The following is a 17,702-nucleotide window of genomic DNA, read 5'->3' as shown; positions in this document are numbered from 1 at the left end:
AAGGTGAATGATTTTTGAGTAGTTATTTTAATACTCTTTCACCTGGAAAGAAATACACTTAAAAGGCTAATGATGGTTGTATCTGTGTGGTGGATTTGTGATTCTCATTTTTTAACTTACATTTTTATAAGTATTTTTAAGGATAGTTAAAATGAACATGCATTTCCTTATAAGTAGAAAAGTTAGAAATAGTTATAAAACTATGTTCATAAAGCTGTTGTACTTAGGTCTGAGGAAATTTGAGGATACTAACACTGATGAAAAAAGAACCCTTGTCTCCCTCCTTGCACTCTCTCCCCACTCTTTCTATCCTCTAGGATTGAACAGTTGCATTTGAATGTAGGGTAAGTTAGAGGAGAATATAGAAATTATAGTGTGTTAGTGTATTGCATTAAGTGTATATCTTACCTTCTAGTTAATGTTTAAAGTTTATATATAGGATTTGCCTAGGGCATAATTTATGGAGCTTATAAATAAATATCCGTTTAGGAGACAGTGTTAATAGATTCATTACAGTGAGCATTTATTAATCATATTTTGTATAAAAGGTTTTTTGGGACTCTTAACAGATGAGTAAGTCATCATCTTTTCACTCAGGGTCCCTGGCTAGGAAATAGCCATGTAAGTCATTAATATGTGCAAGACAGACTAAAATGGAATAAACTGAGTGGAAGTGCTAGTTGAAGGAACAAGGAAGAGAGATTTGAGCTAAACTTTAAAGAATAAGAATTTCAGTAGGTGGAAAATGGCATTCTAGACTGAGAATTATTTTGGTAATGATACATACTCATGATAGTACATGATATAGTTGAACAGTGTAGAACAAACTAACATGGATATTGTGTTCATGGAGAGCTGAAGCATGAAACATGAAGTGTTTCTAAGATGTTGACTTGTTCAAAGTTGTAGATGACAAAATTAAGCTTCTTCGGTACTTATAATTAAAGTAAATCCCTATAAACTCTATGCATATGGAAGTTTCTGTATTATAAATAAGGATATAAATGCCTTAGTTAAATTACTATTGAAATGAGCATGTTGAAATCCAGCTTTTTAATTGAAATCATTAGTATGGTAATGTAAGTGTGTGGGACCTTGTCTCTAGGGGCACTAAGACCTGGAAATGGCCCTGAAATTTTATTGGGTCAGGGACTTCCTCAGCAACCACCCCAGCAGCATAGAGTACTCCAGCAACTACAGCAGGGAGATTGGAGATTACAGCAACTCCATTTACAGCATCGTCATCCTCACCAGCAGCAGCAGCAACAGCAACAGCAGCAGCAGCAGCAGCAGCAGCACCACCACCACCACCACCACCACCTACTTCATGATGCTTATATGCAGCAGGTAATTTTTTTGTTTCTTTAGATATGGAAGTAGTGTGAAACTGATGCAGCAAATTGAGTATCAGTGAATTCCTTTTTGTATCATGGGCGCCTTGAACTCTAGATTTGAGTAAACACTTTCCCCAATTTTCTGATTATGAAATAATATTTAATTTGCAATCAGTGAAATACTTAAGAATACTCTAAAATAGGTTGCATTGTGGCCTTATAAAGAAAAGAATGTTCATCTGAAACATTTAGTATTCACAAATAAGTACTGCAGTTTATAATGAATATTATCTGAGGTTACATTTTGAGTTCACAGACTAATAATGCTATTGTTGGAAAGGTGATATTAGGCTTTGCAGAAGTAACATTGTCTTAGATTTTTGTCACCTCCTGGTTTTGGTTGATAGATCCAGAGTGGAGGGTGGTAAGTAGGTGGTACCATGGGATGCCCAGAGGACACCACTGGAGGGGAGATAAAAGGAGAGTGTAAATTTAGTGTAATGGATCTTGGTTAGAAGTCACTTCTTGTGTCTTTATCTTCTAGGAAAAGGTGGTAAATGTGTTTTGGTAACTTTCTTCTAAACATTCTTAAATTGTGCTACAAGTGGTTTTAATTGAATCTCTGTTATGTTTTGTTGATAATTTTGAAACTAGTTCTGGATCAGAGAATTGCTTCAGAGAATAATTTGCTCCTTTTTTTTTTTTTTTTTAATAGCAACCACTGTATTAGTGACTTTTTCTTAAATATTTAAAAGAGGATTTTTGATTCTGGCCAAATGAGCCTACCTTCAAAACTTTTTAAAAAGGTTTATTTCATCTTGCTGTGGTTTTCTAGTAATAGAGCTGTTCCTGCAGATGATTGGTTTTAGGTTTCTGATGATAAGCATATTTATTAATAAATTATAGTAATTTAGAGTGTAACTATTTTGTGTTGATGTTTGGACTGCTGATTTCTCAAATCATTATTATGGTAAGATCAATACTTTGAAAAAGGGCTCTGACACAAAAAAGGCATGAATAACATTTATTAATTTGTTTGATTTTCTCATTGTAGTATCAACATGCAACACAGCAGCAACAGATGCTTCAGCAACAGTTTTTAATGCATTCGGTATATCAACCACAACCTTCTGCATCACAGTATCCAACAATGGTAACTTAAATAATTTCTAGAGATTTCTCTTAGTATACATTATGGTGTTGGAATTCACAGTATGAATCATATTATGCAGAATTTAATAATTCAAAATCAAGTTAATTGACATGTATCAAAGCCAGTCATATATTCTCAAACAACTTTAAATTGCACTGAACTATGGCACATAAATATGGCACATAGTAATTGACTGATAACATACTTCTCTTATTGTGTAAGGGAAATGATGTCTTACCTATAGTCTTTTGTCACATGTCTCTTTCATTCAGCAAATATCTATTGAGTAAAAAAATGAAACCCAAATGGAGAGTGTATTTGCTTCAGAGAATAATTTGACCTTTTTTTTTTTTTTTTTTTTTTTTTTTTTTTTTTTTTACAGCAACCACTGTATTAGTGACTTTAAGCTACTCTTTTTCTTGAAATATTTAAAAGAGGATTTTTGATTCTGGCCAAGTGAGCCTACCTTCACAACTTTTTAAAAAGGTTTATTTCATCTTGCTGTAGTTTTCCAGTAGTAGAGCTGCTCCTGCAGGTGATTGTTTTTTAGGTTTCTGATTTTGTCACCAATGTGAAAGGAAGGAACATAGTAAATAGATGCAGTGCTGACAGTGCTTTAGGACTGGAGCATTGTTTTGTATAATATCATTTCTTTTTTCAGATGCAGCAGTATCAGCAGGCTTTCTTTCAACAGCAGATGCTAGCTCAACATCAGCCGTCTCAACAGCAGGCATCACCTGAATATCTTACCTCCCCTCAAGAGTTCTCACCAGCCTTAGTTTCCTACACTTCATCACTTCCAGCTCAGGTTGGAACCATAATGGACTCCTCCTATAGTGCCAATAGGCAAGTATTTTTCCAGTGAAAGCAAAGGAAATTATTGTGGAAGTGGAAGTCATTGTTGAATCGTCGGTCATTAAGTTCTCTTAAATTAATTTGGACTTATTTTTTCTGTAGAGCCACCCATTCTCTCTTCCTAGTCCTGTCTTCTGGTCCCTTCGCATCCCCATCCTTCCATTTCCTTAGTTAATTCTGCTTACTGTTATTTGTAGGTAAGGCGTAGCAACATCTAATAGCATTTAGGGCTAAGGATATTATTGGCTTGTGTGTATAGGCATTTTTTGTAATGTAAGTATAAACAACACCCTAACAAGTGACTTTAGCAGTTAAAAATAAATCCTCATAGACTTTTTCTATTTACATGTTATTACCTTTGATTAATTTTACTGTTTACTCATAAAGGTTGTATAATTTAATTTAAATAGGTATAAACATTTTTACATATATATATTTTAAGATGATATATAGTAAACATACTGTTACTATAACAGTTGGGAATAGTATATTTTGGCTATTTAGATATATTGGTTAGGTGAGTTATAAATTAAAGAACTTTGGTACAAATTTTCTTTTACATATAAAATGGCAGGTGCTTTGGCATCTTGTAGTTAAGAATCATCATGAATGCCTCCTAATGTTTTTAGATACTTAGGAGGTAGGAGCTGTTAGACTTTTGTTACAGGAACACTGAAGAAGTTCTCATACAATGCTATTTAAGGATTTGAAACAATAGCTGAGAAAAGGTGTCTATAAGCTTTGGCTCAGAGTTGAGCAGGAGAAACAGCAGCATCAGTAGCATACTTGTACACTGCATCTCAAGAGAGAGCTAAAGTATGCAGTTTGCTATTTAATGCCTCCCAACCTCTGTGTGTGTGTGCGCACGTGCGTGTGTGTGCATGTGTGCACACATGCACCAGGGACAGATGGTGGGGCGGGTATGGTAGGGAGGAAGACAGAAACATGAACTGATTTCTTGAACTTCTTTTCTAAAGTAAGAATTGGGGTGGAGGAATTAGGACAGTTTTGTCTAGGGAGAAAGCAGAGTATATGGTTAAAGGCCAGTTTAAATGTCCAGCTCAGGCAGGGTGCGGTGGCTTATACCTGTAATCCCAGCACTTTGGGAGGCCAAGGCAGGTGGATCGCGAGGTCAGGAGATCAAGACCATCCTAGCCAATATGGTGAAACCCTGTCTCTACTGAAAATACAAAAATTAGCTGGGTGTGGTTGTGTGCGCCTGTAATCCCAGCTACTTGGGAGGCTGAGGCAGGAGAATGGCTTGAACTCGGGGGTTGGAGATTGCAGTGAGCTGAGATCATGCCACTGCACTCCAGCCTGGTGAATCCATCTCACAAAAACAAACAAACAAACAAAACCTTCAGATCAGTATTTGCCAAACTCATTGTCATTTATCTACTCTAGTTAAAGTGTTTTGCTTTATTCATGTAGTGCTTTTTTTCTTTAATAATTAGGAACATTATTGTGTATAATAAAATTAAAACATTATACATTTTAAACAAATAAGATCCACTAAAATATAAAGTACGAAATGTAAATTGTAATCTAATAAATTTGCTAAGTCCGCTAGTGATAAGAATGGAATAATTTTCCTCATTAAAAATCGGATATTCTGCTTGATGATTGCTTAGTTTAAGATACCGATGAGTCTATTGTATTAATTAGATGATTGCTTTTTTCCACTTTTGAAGCTAACTAGCATAAAAAAATGTCAAATCTAGTGTATTTAGTTGGAAAGTAGAAAAGATATTAAACTGTCTTCTCTGACATAGCATAGGTATTGTGTATACTTCATATTGTAAAAGTCTGTCAGCTCCTGGAAGCAAAGTTATGTCACTGATGAGAATGGGATGATGAATTGGAAATCTGTCTAAACTTCTGATTAGTTACAAAGAAAGTTGGATATCCAGGGATTTGAGGCATACACTGGCATGCAAGGTGCTGATACCTGTAATGTATATTAATTACTGTAGCACGGCTTGCTTTGTTCTCATTTGTAGTGATGCTATTCGACAAATCACAGGTTTGATACATTAGATACTTTTCTTTTAATTTCTGTGTAACTATTAAAAAATAAGTTATCACAAAAATCATCTTGCATTCCCCAGGTTAGGAAATATTGGGTTGCATATCTGGGAAAGTGCATAAGACTTGTTTTACTCCACTCCTATGAAATTATGTATTTAAGGATATGGTAGAAAAAATTATACACTCAGCCACTAAAGGTTAGAAATGTGGAACTTCATGTGTGAACATTGCTCCAGCCACACTTGGTACGTCAGTGCTACTGCATTAATATTATTATACCTATTTAACATCAGATTGTATGTTGAGTGTAATGTCTTCTGTAACAATTTAAAAAGAGCTCTACACTACTGTTCCTGCTTATAACTAAGTCAGTGGAAGAAGAGAATTGGGGTTAAATGTTTGTCTCTAAGTGGGTGAGGGGCTATTTGAGTAGAATATAAGAAACTAAGTAGTTCCTTAGAGGAAAAGAGTCACTATCTTTGTTGAAATGATTATTTCCTTTTCTTTTCCACTGTCTTTTGCTAAACTTTCTACTCTTCCACCATGTTAATTTATCTTTACTATGAATATCAGAGAGTATTATTGTTTTATATTCCAATAATAGTTAAAATAAACATTTTCTATGCATACGTTATCTTCTTATGATATAATTGCCCTGCTGTATTAGTTATCTGTTGATGCCTAATAAATTATCTCAAAACTTAGTGGTTTAAAACAGCAGTAAACATTTATTATCTTACATACTTTCTTTGGATCAGAAATTAGGAGTGGCTTAACAGGGTGGTTGTGTCTGGTAAGGCTGGTTCGGCTCTCTGAAGGCTTGGCTGGTGCTAAAGGATGTAATTTACAAGATAGTTTACTCACATGGATTTGGGCAGGAGGCTTCAGTCCCCTGCCACATGGATTTCTCCAAAGACTGCTTGAGTTTTCTCTTTGGCAAGGCAAAAATTATTTTGAACAAGGAATTATTGATTCTGGTTTCTCCCTCAACAAGTGATCCAAGAGACAGAGCAAGGAGGAATCTGAAATGTCTTTTTAGACCTAGTCTCAGCAGTCATGGGCTGCTGCTTGTGCCATGTTTCATTTGTTAGAATTGGGTCACTAGATCTAGCTCATGTTCAAGGGCAGCGAAATTCAGTTTCACCCTTTGAAGGGAGGAATGTCAGATAACTTGTAGACATATTTTAATACCTGTTTAAACTACGTTAAGGTGATACCCTATTGAGTTACAGCCTGCTAATGGGAATCCGTAAATTTATTTTGGGAATAGTAAGAGGGTGATTCATATAGGGAATGAAAGTTCTAAAAGGAATCATTGACAGACAGGAGGGGGAATGCCCACCATCTCTCTCTGAGTTTTACACACTCTGATTTTTTTTTTTTCCCCTTCAATTTTCTGGATAAAAACATATCTGATCTGTGTTTTAAGGACTGAAAATTCTTAGAGATAGTTTTGGAATTAGAGATGGGACTCTGTCACAGGAGGCAGGCTCAGACTGCTTGGCAGTTAATGCATCCAGAATGGATTTTAAACTGAATTGTTTTTAAAATTAAGATAGTAAGTTCTACTTACTAAGCAAGTCTGTCTACTTGTAGGTAACTTACTATGTTTATTTTCATCTATTATATGCTAGCCTTTAGTAAGTATTTAAGTATCCTATTCTTGGCTTAGATATACTGAAGGGGCTTGGACTAAGGGATTAAATGGATGACTTTTGCCTTTTTCTTTCTCTTCTAAGACCTGTTTGGTGGCAATGACAATGAGCTCTCAACAGTTAGGTAAATTTAGGGAATCAGTTAAGACTTGCGAAATTGGGATACCACTTTGAACATTAGGATTCTCCCTTCATTACTACTGTTAAGTGGATTTGGATATGAATTATGAAAGGAACTTAATAGCTTTCTTACATTGTCTCATTCTTATGCTATACAGTCATGCATTGCATAACAACGGGGACATGTTCTGAGAAATTGCATCATTAGGCAATTTTATCGTCGTATGAACATCATAGAGTGCATTTACACAAACTTAGATGGTATAGCCTACTACACATCTAGGCTTTATTATATAGCTTATTGCTCTTAGGCTGCAAACCTGTATAGCATGTTATTGTATTTAGTACTATAGGCAATTGTAACAGAATGGTAAGTATTTTTGTATCTAAACATAGAAAAGGTAGAATAAAAATACTGTATAAAGGATAAAAAATGGTACATCTGTATAGGGCACTTACCATGAATGGAGCTTGGATGACTGAAAGTTTCTCTGGGTGGGTCAGTGAGTGAGTCGTGAGTGAATGTGAAGGCCTAGGACATTACTGTACAGTATTATAGACTTGACTTTATAAACACTGCATTCTTAGGACACACTAAATTTATGTAAAATTTTTTTCTTCAATAATAACTTCAGTTTTTTACTTTATAAACTTTAAAAATTTTAAAAATGTTTTGACTCTGGTAGTAACACAAAACACAAACGTACAACTGTACAAAAGTATTTTCTTTATATTATTCTATAGTTTTTTTCTATTTTAACTTTTCTTTTTAAACTTTTTTGTTGAAAACTAAGACACAAACACACACATTAGTCCTGGCCTAAGGTGTGGATTGTCAATATCACTATCTTCCACCTCCACATCTTGTCTCACTGCAAGTTCTTTAGGGGCAATAACAGGCATGGAGCTGTCATATCCTATGATAACAATACCTTCTCCTGGAATACCTCCTAAAGGACCTGCCTGAGGCTGTTTTACAGTCGACTTCAAATAAAATAAGTAGAAGGAGTATACTTGAAAATAACTAAAAAATATGGTATAGTAAATACATAAAACAGAATACAGTCATTTATTATCAAATATTATGCACTGTACACAATTGTATTGCTATACTTTTATACAACTGGCAGCCCAGTAGGTGTCTTCAAATCAGCATCACCACAAACACATGAATAATCTGTTGTGCTATAGTGTTACAATGGCTACGATATCACTAGGTGATAGGAATTTTTCAGCTCTGTTTTAATCTTACGGAACCACCATTATATATATGGTCCATTGTTGACTGGAAGGTCATTGTGTAGTACATGACTATATTTCCAGGCTGGGTTGCCGGGAGAGGTACACAGAGATTCTCGGGTTAAGAAATCTTTAGATTCTCATCTTCTCTTAAAAGCCTAGAGCCCTGTAAGATAATTTTCATAGAACCAGTGGTCTCAGGCTCCAGACTCTAGATACTTTAAATACTATAAATAATTTATTATATTATACAAAATAACCCTCACTTAATTTTAGCTAACTTTTAAAGCAGTCCTAGCAATTCATCTTTTGTTAGTAGCTATATATAGGGAATGCCTTTGTCAAAAGGAAAATTACTGTGGTGTCCCAGCATAACCAAGGCATTTGATCACTGTGTTCAGTAGTGATTTTAGAGTGATACTGTCTGATAGGTGACTGATTTTTTCTTTAAGGCTTATTTCCTATGATAATAACAGTTAATACTTATTCTTATTTTTACTAGATATTGTTCTCTTTGCTTTATGTGTATTAAATTATTTAATCTTCTCAGTAACCCTATGAGGTGGATACTATTACTCCTTTTTACAGATGAAGCTGAGGCAGAGAAGTTAAGGAACTTGCCCAAGGGTATACAGCTAGTGTACCTTAAGTAGGTGATTATGGAGCTAGTATACCTTATGCAGGTGATCTAGATCCCATATGTTCTCTCTTTCCATCTCATGCCTTTGTCTGTCATTCTCTGTCATAAGGAAATGATTTGGTTTTCTAAGTATTTATAAAGTATAAACTAGGGCATTGTGAATTTTTATTAATTTTAATTTTGCTTTCCATCTTCTTTTTTCTTTCTCAATTATTACTATAGGTCAGTTGCTGATAAAGAGGCCATTGCAAATTTCACAAATCAGAAGAACATCAGCAACCCACCTGATATGTCAGGGTGGAATCCTTTTGGAGAGGATAATTTTTCTAAGTTAACTGAAGAGGAACTATTGGACAGAGAATTTGACCTTCTAAGATCAAGTAAGGGACACTTGAAGGCTTATTTTGCTTCACAGTAAAATAACAGCTCTATTATTATTCAGCAAGGCCAAAGACTTTTGAGAATGTATATGGGAAATTCTTTTTGTGCATTTGAGGGCAAAATTCAGGCCATCTTCTTATACTATCAAATTATGTTGTGTGCATTAGAAATCAGTTACCTGATAGTAGCTATTAAATCCAATATTGCTGATAGTATGCTAATATCCTAAAACTTAAATATTGCATATCTATAAATGTTAAATTCAGAATATCTCCAAAACATGGAACACTGATGTTTCAATAAAAAGGGAGACATTATTTGCCTTAGTAATGATTGTGCAACTCTGTTTTTCTGCACACTCAATAGAAAATATTGTGGGTCTGAGATGCCCTTTGAAAATGCCTGAAAGAAAACATGGGCTACTACATTATGTTAATGTTTTGTAATGCCCTTTTAATGAGTGGTGACATAAAAGGGCTGCTTTGTTGTCCTGATATGGCAAAAATTAAATAAATTCTTTTTCACTTTAAATCAGATATCTCAATGTTTTTACTTGTAATCATTGCTTTTCTTTGAACTACCTAATATATGTCAAGCTTCGCCACACATTTTAGAAATGTCCTTTTTTTGAAAGAATGATGCGAGTGTTTTGAGTAGGTCGCAAAACAGGAGCAAAAAGCTCACTTCTAGAGTATGTAGATAATTTTCAGGTTTCTGAGGCTTGTGTGTGTGTGTGTGTGTGTATGCAGGTGTGCACACAAAACAAGTGTGTTTTCCCCTTTTGCATGTGAAAAGAAGGTCTTAATAGTCCCTAGTTTATAGTTCCTAGGTACTATGTCATTTAGGTAATTGGCCTTATGAGAATGTTTAATAGATGAAATACTTTGTTCTGAATTGGTATATATTTTATATAAAATTCCTGTAAGAATAGTTGTTTGGGATTTAAATTTGTATTTTACATATTGGTTATATGAGTATGAAAATTGATGATTAAATGCGATATAAAAATATGTTCTGAACTGTTAATAAAGGTTTCTTAATAAAACCAATCATATCTTACTAAAACAATTTTTTTTTAAACCACCACTTTTTTATTTGGCATTTTCCTAGAATTTATGTTGAGTAGGCCCAAAAGCAAGAGTTTTTTTTTTTTTTGAGACTGAGTTTTGCTCTTGTTGCCCAGGCTGGAGTGCAATGGCACAATCTCGGCTCACTGCAACTTCCGCCTCCTGGGTTCAAGTGATTCTCCTGTCTCAGCCTCCTGAGTAGCTGGGATGACAGGCATGTGCCACCATGCCCGGCGAATTTTGTATTTTTGGTAGAGACAGGATTTCTCCATGTTGGTCAGGCTGGTCTCAAACTCCCGACCTTGGGTGATCTGCCCACCTCAGCCTCCCATAGTGCTGGGATTACAGGTGTGAGCCACCACGCCCAGTTCTTTCAGAGTGATGGAAGAGGTAGACACAGGGTGTAACCAAATCATTATAATTTATAGGACTATATTTAAAGCAAAATATATTAATTTTAATGTGTACTGATCAGGGTTTGCTAAATTAGTATTTTCAACTGCTTAGGTAAAAAATTATTTTTAAAAAATGAATTTATGAAATGAGTATTCACATTATTTTGTATCCTATAAAAATGTGTTATTCTAAGCTTCCTAGAATTTGTAATGACATCAAAGTTAGTTTTATTTACTTAGCATAGGCAAGAGTGACATATGAATATGCCTATATGTATATAACTTCTTAAAAATTGTGTTGAGTACGTAAAATTCTTAAGTAGCTATTTTTAAGAATAGCTTAAAACTTCATGATCAGATAATGTGTGAATTTTAAACTTCATGATCAGATAGCAGTTGTAAATTGTGCATGTATCTGTGTGCACATGTGTATGCCAAAGAGAGTTCAGACTTTGCAGTATTAATTATAGAAAGATACTAAGTTCCAAAGGAAAGTGCAGGAGGAATTTTATGTGAAGGTTAGACTTGGAGCAACCTTAGCCCTTTGGAAAAACACATAGATGGTCCATGAGCTACTGAAATTATTGTCGCAAGTCTGATGCACTTAATTTGGCAGAAAACATAAATTTTGATCCCTGGCAATGTTACTTAACTAGGTTGTAATTTCAGATAAGTCACTCAACTGCTGTCAGTCTCACTTTCGCATTTGTAAACTGGCGATAGTGGTGCCTATTTCATAGGGTTGTCCAGATAATTAAATGATGCCTTTAAATCTGGGCACTCAATAAATAAATGCCACTTTCCCTTTTCTCACTTTCTGTATAAGCCTTTATGTCATGATTTAAGAGGTTTTTGACTTTTAGCCAGCATTTAAAAATTGTATTTAAATTATCAGTTTCTCAGTGGTGATGTAACCGTCAAATTAGTAGGGGCTTTGTGGGCAAACACATCAAAAGCAGAAGTGACAAATGATAGCAAGGAAGTTGATGGAAAAGTGTCTGTTTTTCTCTTAATAATTGATATTCATTGTTCAGTGACTATTTTGGGGTCAATGAACCCACCCTTTTAGGATTCAAAAAAGTGAAATGTCTTTAATAAAGAAGTTTGTAACTACTATAAAGTTGTGTATAAAATATAGTATAGAAAGATTTCCTCTCAGAGTTTAACTTAACTGTAAAATTTAGTCATCTTTAGCACCTCTTTCAGAAGCAATAAGATACCTAATATTTGATCTATTTGATAGAGTTTATATTATATTGATGGGCAAAAGAACTCTTTCAGAACCTTAAGAGTTTATTAGAAGACTAATTGTGCAATGAAAATTGATAGTTGGTCATTATATTAAACTTTATTAAAGTTTAATAACTTTTACTTTTTTGAATTCCGAAATAGTGGGTTCAATAACTCCAAAAATTTGCCCATCAGTATAATATAAATCCTGTCATTTTCCAAAATGAATAAACTATTGATGTAGTTGAAATGCCGTGTAGGATATTTGTACCCTTTTCCTTGACCGCAGGTATTAACAATTTTCCAAAGTCTTTTCTAAAATAATTTATATTTGATTTATAAAACAGTTTCCAGTGAGAAACTGAAAGCCTTTATATGGTCCTTAAAAGTAGAGGTATTGCCAGTGTAATGATTATTCAGAATAATACTTTTCCATTTGGGGTTTTATTTTGAAAATGATTCATGGTTATTTGTTTAAAAGCAAAAAAAAAAAAGGAAAATAATATGCTGGTTAGGAAATATTTTATGTGTATTATCCAGAAAGTAATTTTCAAATCATAATAGTATTTTGAGATATCAAAATTCTAAAATATTACTAATTGATAACGTTGTTTAGTGATCTTTAAGAAAACAGTAGATTCCATATACTAGGCAAAGGGATTTAATATGTAAAATAAACTAGATTCTTCTTGCTTTCACCTTCACTATAAATGAATACCATTTATGGTTCAGAATTGTTTTACCTGTTCTTAATTTTAGTAAGAAGAAAACATTAAATCAAATTTAAGCATTAATAATAAAGCTTGTCTGAATGATATTTTTAAAAATTTAAGTTTGTATTTTTACTTTTTTGTACCAGAATATCCAGACTAGTATGTAAACTTTAGCAATTTAATTGTCATAGTATTTTAGTATCTTAATATTTAATATGACAATTTAACATTGACATAATATTTAATACATTAAACTAATTAGAACACAGATGCTTGCTTTGGGGAATTTATAAACTTATATTTGTGCAAATAGTTGTGTACCTGTTAATTAAAACTATTACTTCATGAAATATATTTCATTTATTGATGGTGGATTTTTTCTGCTTAAAATTGGATCAAAATAACTAAAAGGAAAAATAGAAGATAGTAAAGATATTGTGATTGCTTTATAAATTCCACTTAATGTTGTTGTTTCATCTATGAAGCCACAGAATGATAATGGCTTATAAGCATCTGAATCTACAGTTTATTGTAAAATATTAACCCTCATCTTTTTAAGCAAATTCATAACTATTACTGTTCCTTCAGTGCAGAATAACAGAACTTTTCAAGTATGTTAGACCAGTTTCAAGAGTATCACATGACGACTGTACTTTTAAAGCTTATTCATTAACCTTTTAGCCTTTTACACCATTATCCATATAAGCAGCAGAATTAACTTTGTAGACTATTTTAATTTCGTGATGATATTATGGAATATACTCTGATTCTAAGATTTTAAAATCCGCCGGGCGCGGTGGCTCAAGCCTGTAATCCCAGCACTTTGGGAGGCCGAGACGGGCGGATCACAAGGTCAGGAGATCGAGACCATCCTGGCTAATCCGGTGAAACCCCGTCTCTACTAAAAAATACAAAAAACTAGCCGGGCGAGGTGGCGGGCGCCTGTAGTCCCAGCTACTCGGGAGGCTGAGGCAGGAGAATGACGTAAACCCGGGAGGCGGAGCTTGCAGTGAGCTGAGATCCGGCCACTGCACTCCAGCCTGGGCGACAAAGTGAGACTCCGTCTCAAAAAAAAAAAAAAAAAAAAAAAAGATTTTAAAATCCTGTATTTTCGCTATCTGTATCAATTAAAATTCTTGAAAAGATACTGTCTTTATTCACCAACATAATTCTTTTGTGAAGGCAGGAGGTAAGTTTCTTATATTGGATAATCAAGCTTTGTTCTAATCTAAAGAAAACCAGTCATTTGAAAATGTAATTAAAAGCATTTTAGGGATGACTGTGTATTTACAAAGTAGTTCTACATAACCATTTCATTAGATTTTATTTATAGGTAATTAATAATTACAAAATTAATGTGTATATTTATTTTGTATTTTGTGTCCTGAGACCCACATTTTCAGGTGAACTTTAGAAACATAAATGATTTTTTAAAAATTCAATTGAAAAGTTGATTCTGCATTTTATGGAACAATAACATTCATTTTACAATGAATTTATTCTGATTCCTATTTTGAAATAACTGGATAAATGAACTTTGCATAGAGCAGTATCTTCCATATTTTTACTTATAGGGACCCCATATAAAAATAAGTTCACCCCTACATGATAATGTGTATAGTTTTGTCATAATTTCACAGTACTGTTTATATCCTTACCATAAATTTACCACAGACTGATGGATGTAATATACCAGTGCATGAGAATTTAAAGAACCTTAGTGATAACTTCAGTTTTATAAGCTGGGACTTATTAGTATAGTAGTGGTTTAAATACGTCGAGAGGGCTGGGTGTGGTGGGTTCTCGCCTGTAATTCTACTACTTTGGAGGTTGATGTGGGAGGATTGCTTGAGGCCAGGAGTTCGAGACTAGCCTGGGCAATATAGACCTCGTGTCTACAAAAAATTAAAAAAATAAAATTAACCAAGTGTGGTGTGCCTGTAGTCGTGGCTACTCCAGAGGCTGAGCCTTGGAGCCAGAGGTTGCAGTGAGCCAAGATCATGCCACTGTAGCCTGGGTGAAAGAGCAATGCTCTGTCTCAAAAACAAACATGCGCTGAGAGGCCGGGTGTGGTGGCTCATGCCTGTAATCCAGCACTTTGGGAGGATTGCTTGAGTCCAGGAGTTTGAGACCAGCCTGGACAACATAGAGCTTATCTCTACAAAAAAATAAAAAATTAGCTGAACGTGGTGGCCTGTGCCTGTAGTGCCAGCAACTTGGGAGGCTGAGATTGGAGGATTGCTTGAACCTGAGAGATTGAGGCCACAGCGAGCCATGATCATGCCACTGCACCCTAGCTTGGGTGAAAGAGTGAGACCCTGTCTCAAAACATAAAATAAAACAAAAATAAAAACAGAGAGTATGTAAAATTGCAGATTCCTGAGTTACTGCTCAGATAACTTGATTCATTAGGTCTGTGGTAGGGTCCAGGTAACTACATTTTATACAGAAATCCTAGCAGTTATGACGCAGATGGTTGAGGTATAAAGTCTGTTTCTAATTCAGACTTAAATATTTATACTTTTGGTCTTAATTTTCAGGAATGAGGGCCCTTGGATATTGACATGCTGTTATCATCACTCTGAGTCAGTCTCTTCCATTTGTTCTTCCTCACCCCCTCTTTTCTCTGTCCTCAGTGCTTTATATACTGGAATTTGGGAAATGGAGAAGAGTGGGGGAGTCCAGGAGGATTCTGATACAAGGCATACTTACTGGTTTTACTGTTACTCCATAAATGCATTCAGGGCCTGAATAAATAAATAACCACATGTAATCTCACTCAGTGAATCTGAATCCTCTCCTTAAGGTTTGATTGCAGCCTCCCACCACAATAAGTTAGGGACCCTTCGTTATATAAATTATCTTCAACCTTTTGCAGAAAGATGTTATGGGACTGGCTTCTCTTTAATAGGTATTTTGACAACAAAATAATAAAGTTTTTAGTAAAATGAGCATTTGTTACTGATTTCCTGCATAAGTATACAGTTAATACCTTGAAAAATAATACCCAAAATAAATTTTCATTGTTAACCATTGCAGTGTTGGATTTGAAAAGAGCACTTAAGTTTAGGAAGTTTTGTTTGTTCATAAAACAATTGTCAGATGTATTTAGTAACTCAATATTAGTGCCTCCATAAAATGTTTGATAGTGTTTCAACAAAATTTTAAGTAAAAATTTAAACAATCCAAAGTTTCATATAGATACTGCAGAATTCATGTTAACTGTAAAGGCTGGTAATTGTACCTATTGTCATAAAGGTTTTGAAAGAATTAGTTGCCCATAGGAGTAGTTATATTTAGAATATTATAGACTCTAGGGCCTTGTTTATTCAAGAGTGTACTTCTTGGACAGCAGTATCAGTATCACTTGGGGGCTAGTTGAAGTGCGGAATGTCAGAATCCTCCCCAAACCCATTCCATCAGAGTCTACATTTTAACAAATCCCCAGGTAACTGAAATGTACATTCAATGTAAACAGCACTGTTAGAAGAGATGCTGCTTGAACTTGGGGCTTTTTGCTTCACTCCAAATTAAAAGTCATTTTTAGGGAATTCCAGTTCTACTTGGGTTCCGCCTCCCCTACACTGCAGTCCCTTAAAACTCAGTTGAAACCAGTACAGCTTACCATGGAGTTCTTGGGATATAGGTCAGTCTAAACATGATTTGGATTTCTTCAAATGGCTGTGGACCAAAGGTCTGCTGGCAGAAATGCTCGAAATATCTGGAAAGGAGGTAGAATGAGTCTCAAATAGAATTTTGATTGCCAAGAATCGGAGGCTAGAGAGACATCCTACAAAAATCAGGAAGTTCTCAACTAGTATGTGTCTACTATGTGGAGAGATGTTTGTTTGTTTTAGAGACAGGGTCTCCCTGTCATCCAGGTACAATTTTGGCTCACTGCAGCCTCAATTTTTAGTAGTATTTTTGTATTCTTAAAGTATTGTGTTTGTTATTGACTGTTATAGAATATTGTGAAGTTAACATTCTGTAAAGATCGGGAGAGATCCAAATTTCGTTACATGCTTGGTGAAAAAAAATCAAAAGACCATCTCTCTGTGTTGCTCAGGCTGGTTTCAAGAAATCCTTCTGCCTTGGTCTCCCAGATTATAGGTGTGAGCCCACATCCCTGACCTATATGGAGAGTTTAAGAGCAGGGAAAAGATAATCATTACTAGGGAGTCAGGATATATCAACTCAAACACACTGGGCCTCCAGCTCTTTCTCTTCCCGATTGTTCTTTCCTAGGTGTTCACTCCCTTCCTTCCTTCAAGTCTTTTCTTACCTAGTGACTATTAGAATCACTCTACTACTAAAACCTCTACCCATTCCCTGAATTCCTGTTACCCTGAACTACATTTTTCTCTATAGCTTTTAACACACCATATACATTTCTTATTATGTCTATTGCCTATTATTTGTTTTTCCACACCAGCATATAATCTGCATAAGGTCAGGGGTCTTTGTTTTGTTTGACATTACATGCCAGTTGTCTAGAATAGTGCCTGGCACATTGGCACATAGTAGATACTCAAATTTACTTGTTGGGTGAATCAATAAACTCTGTTTTTATGTAAGTCTTTGTGAGTGTGGGGAGGGACATGTGTGTTTGTGTGTGTGTGTGTGTGAGAGAGAGAGAGAGAATGGTTTGATAATACAAAGTAGTATGAAAAATGAACAAAAAAGTAAAATATAGTGAATTTTTATTGCTATTGAGAAGTAAGATTTACCTACTTTATGGATGAATGACCATTTGCAAGATTTTTTCTAAATTTATTTTTGGAGACAGTCTGTCAAATATGTCTCTTTTTATTTAGCTGGGTTTGAGTTCAGGCCCAATATCTTAAAGCTGAGGACAAGTAGTATTTAAATGAACCAGAGTAAGTTTATTATTA

General features: G+C 34.7%; 1 protein-coding gene across 8 annotated transcripts in view; it reads left to right on the top strand.

Annotated features, from left to right (window-relative positions):
- BMP2K (BMP2 inducible kinase) overlaps window positions 1–17,702 on the top strand; it is a 143,356-nt gene that overhangs the window by 96,639 nt on the left and 29,015 nt on the right. For 7 of the 8 annotated variants that reach the window (XM_074039831.1, XM_074039829.1, XM_074039830.1 and 4 more), the window contains 4 exons: window positions 1,106–1,347; window positions 2,389–2,487; window positions 3,149–3,333; window positions 9,247–9,404. In XM_074039831.1, the coding sequence (XP_073895932.1) occupies window positions 1,106–1,347; window positions 2,389–2,487; window positions 3,149–3,333; window positions 9,247–9,404 (684 nt within the window). Of the gene's footprint in view, window positions 1–1,105; window positions 1,348–2,388; window positions 2,488–3,148; window positions 3,334–9,246; window positions 9,937–17,702 lie in introns of those variants that run through there. The other variant, XM_074039832.1, reaches the window with a different exon arrangement.

Source organism: Macaca fascicularis, chromosome 5 (genome assembly GCF_037993035.2).
Source record: "Macaca fascicularis isolate 582-1 chromosome 5, T2T-MFA8v1.1".
NCBI lineage: Eukaryota > Metazoa > Chordata > Mammalia > Primates > Cercopithecidae > Macaca > Macaca fascicularis.
The sequence above is the reverse complement of the archived record's forward strand: the minus strand, read 5'-3'. Positions and strand labels throughout refer to the sequence as shown.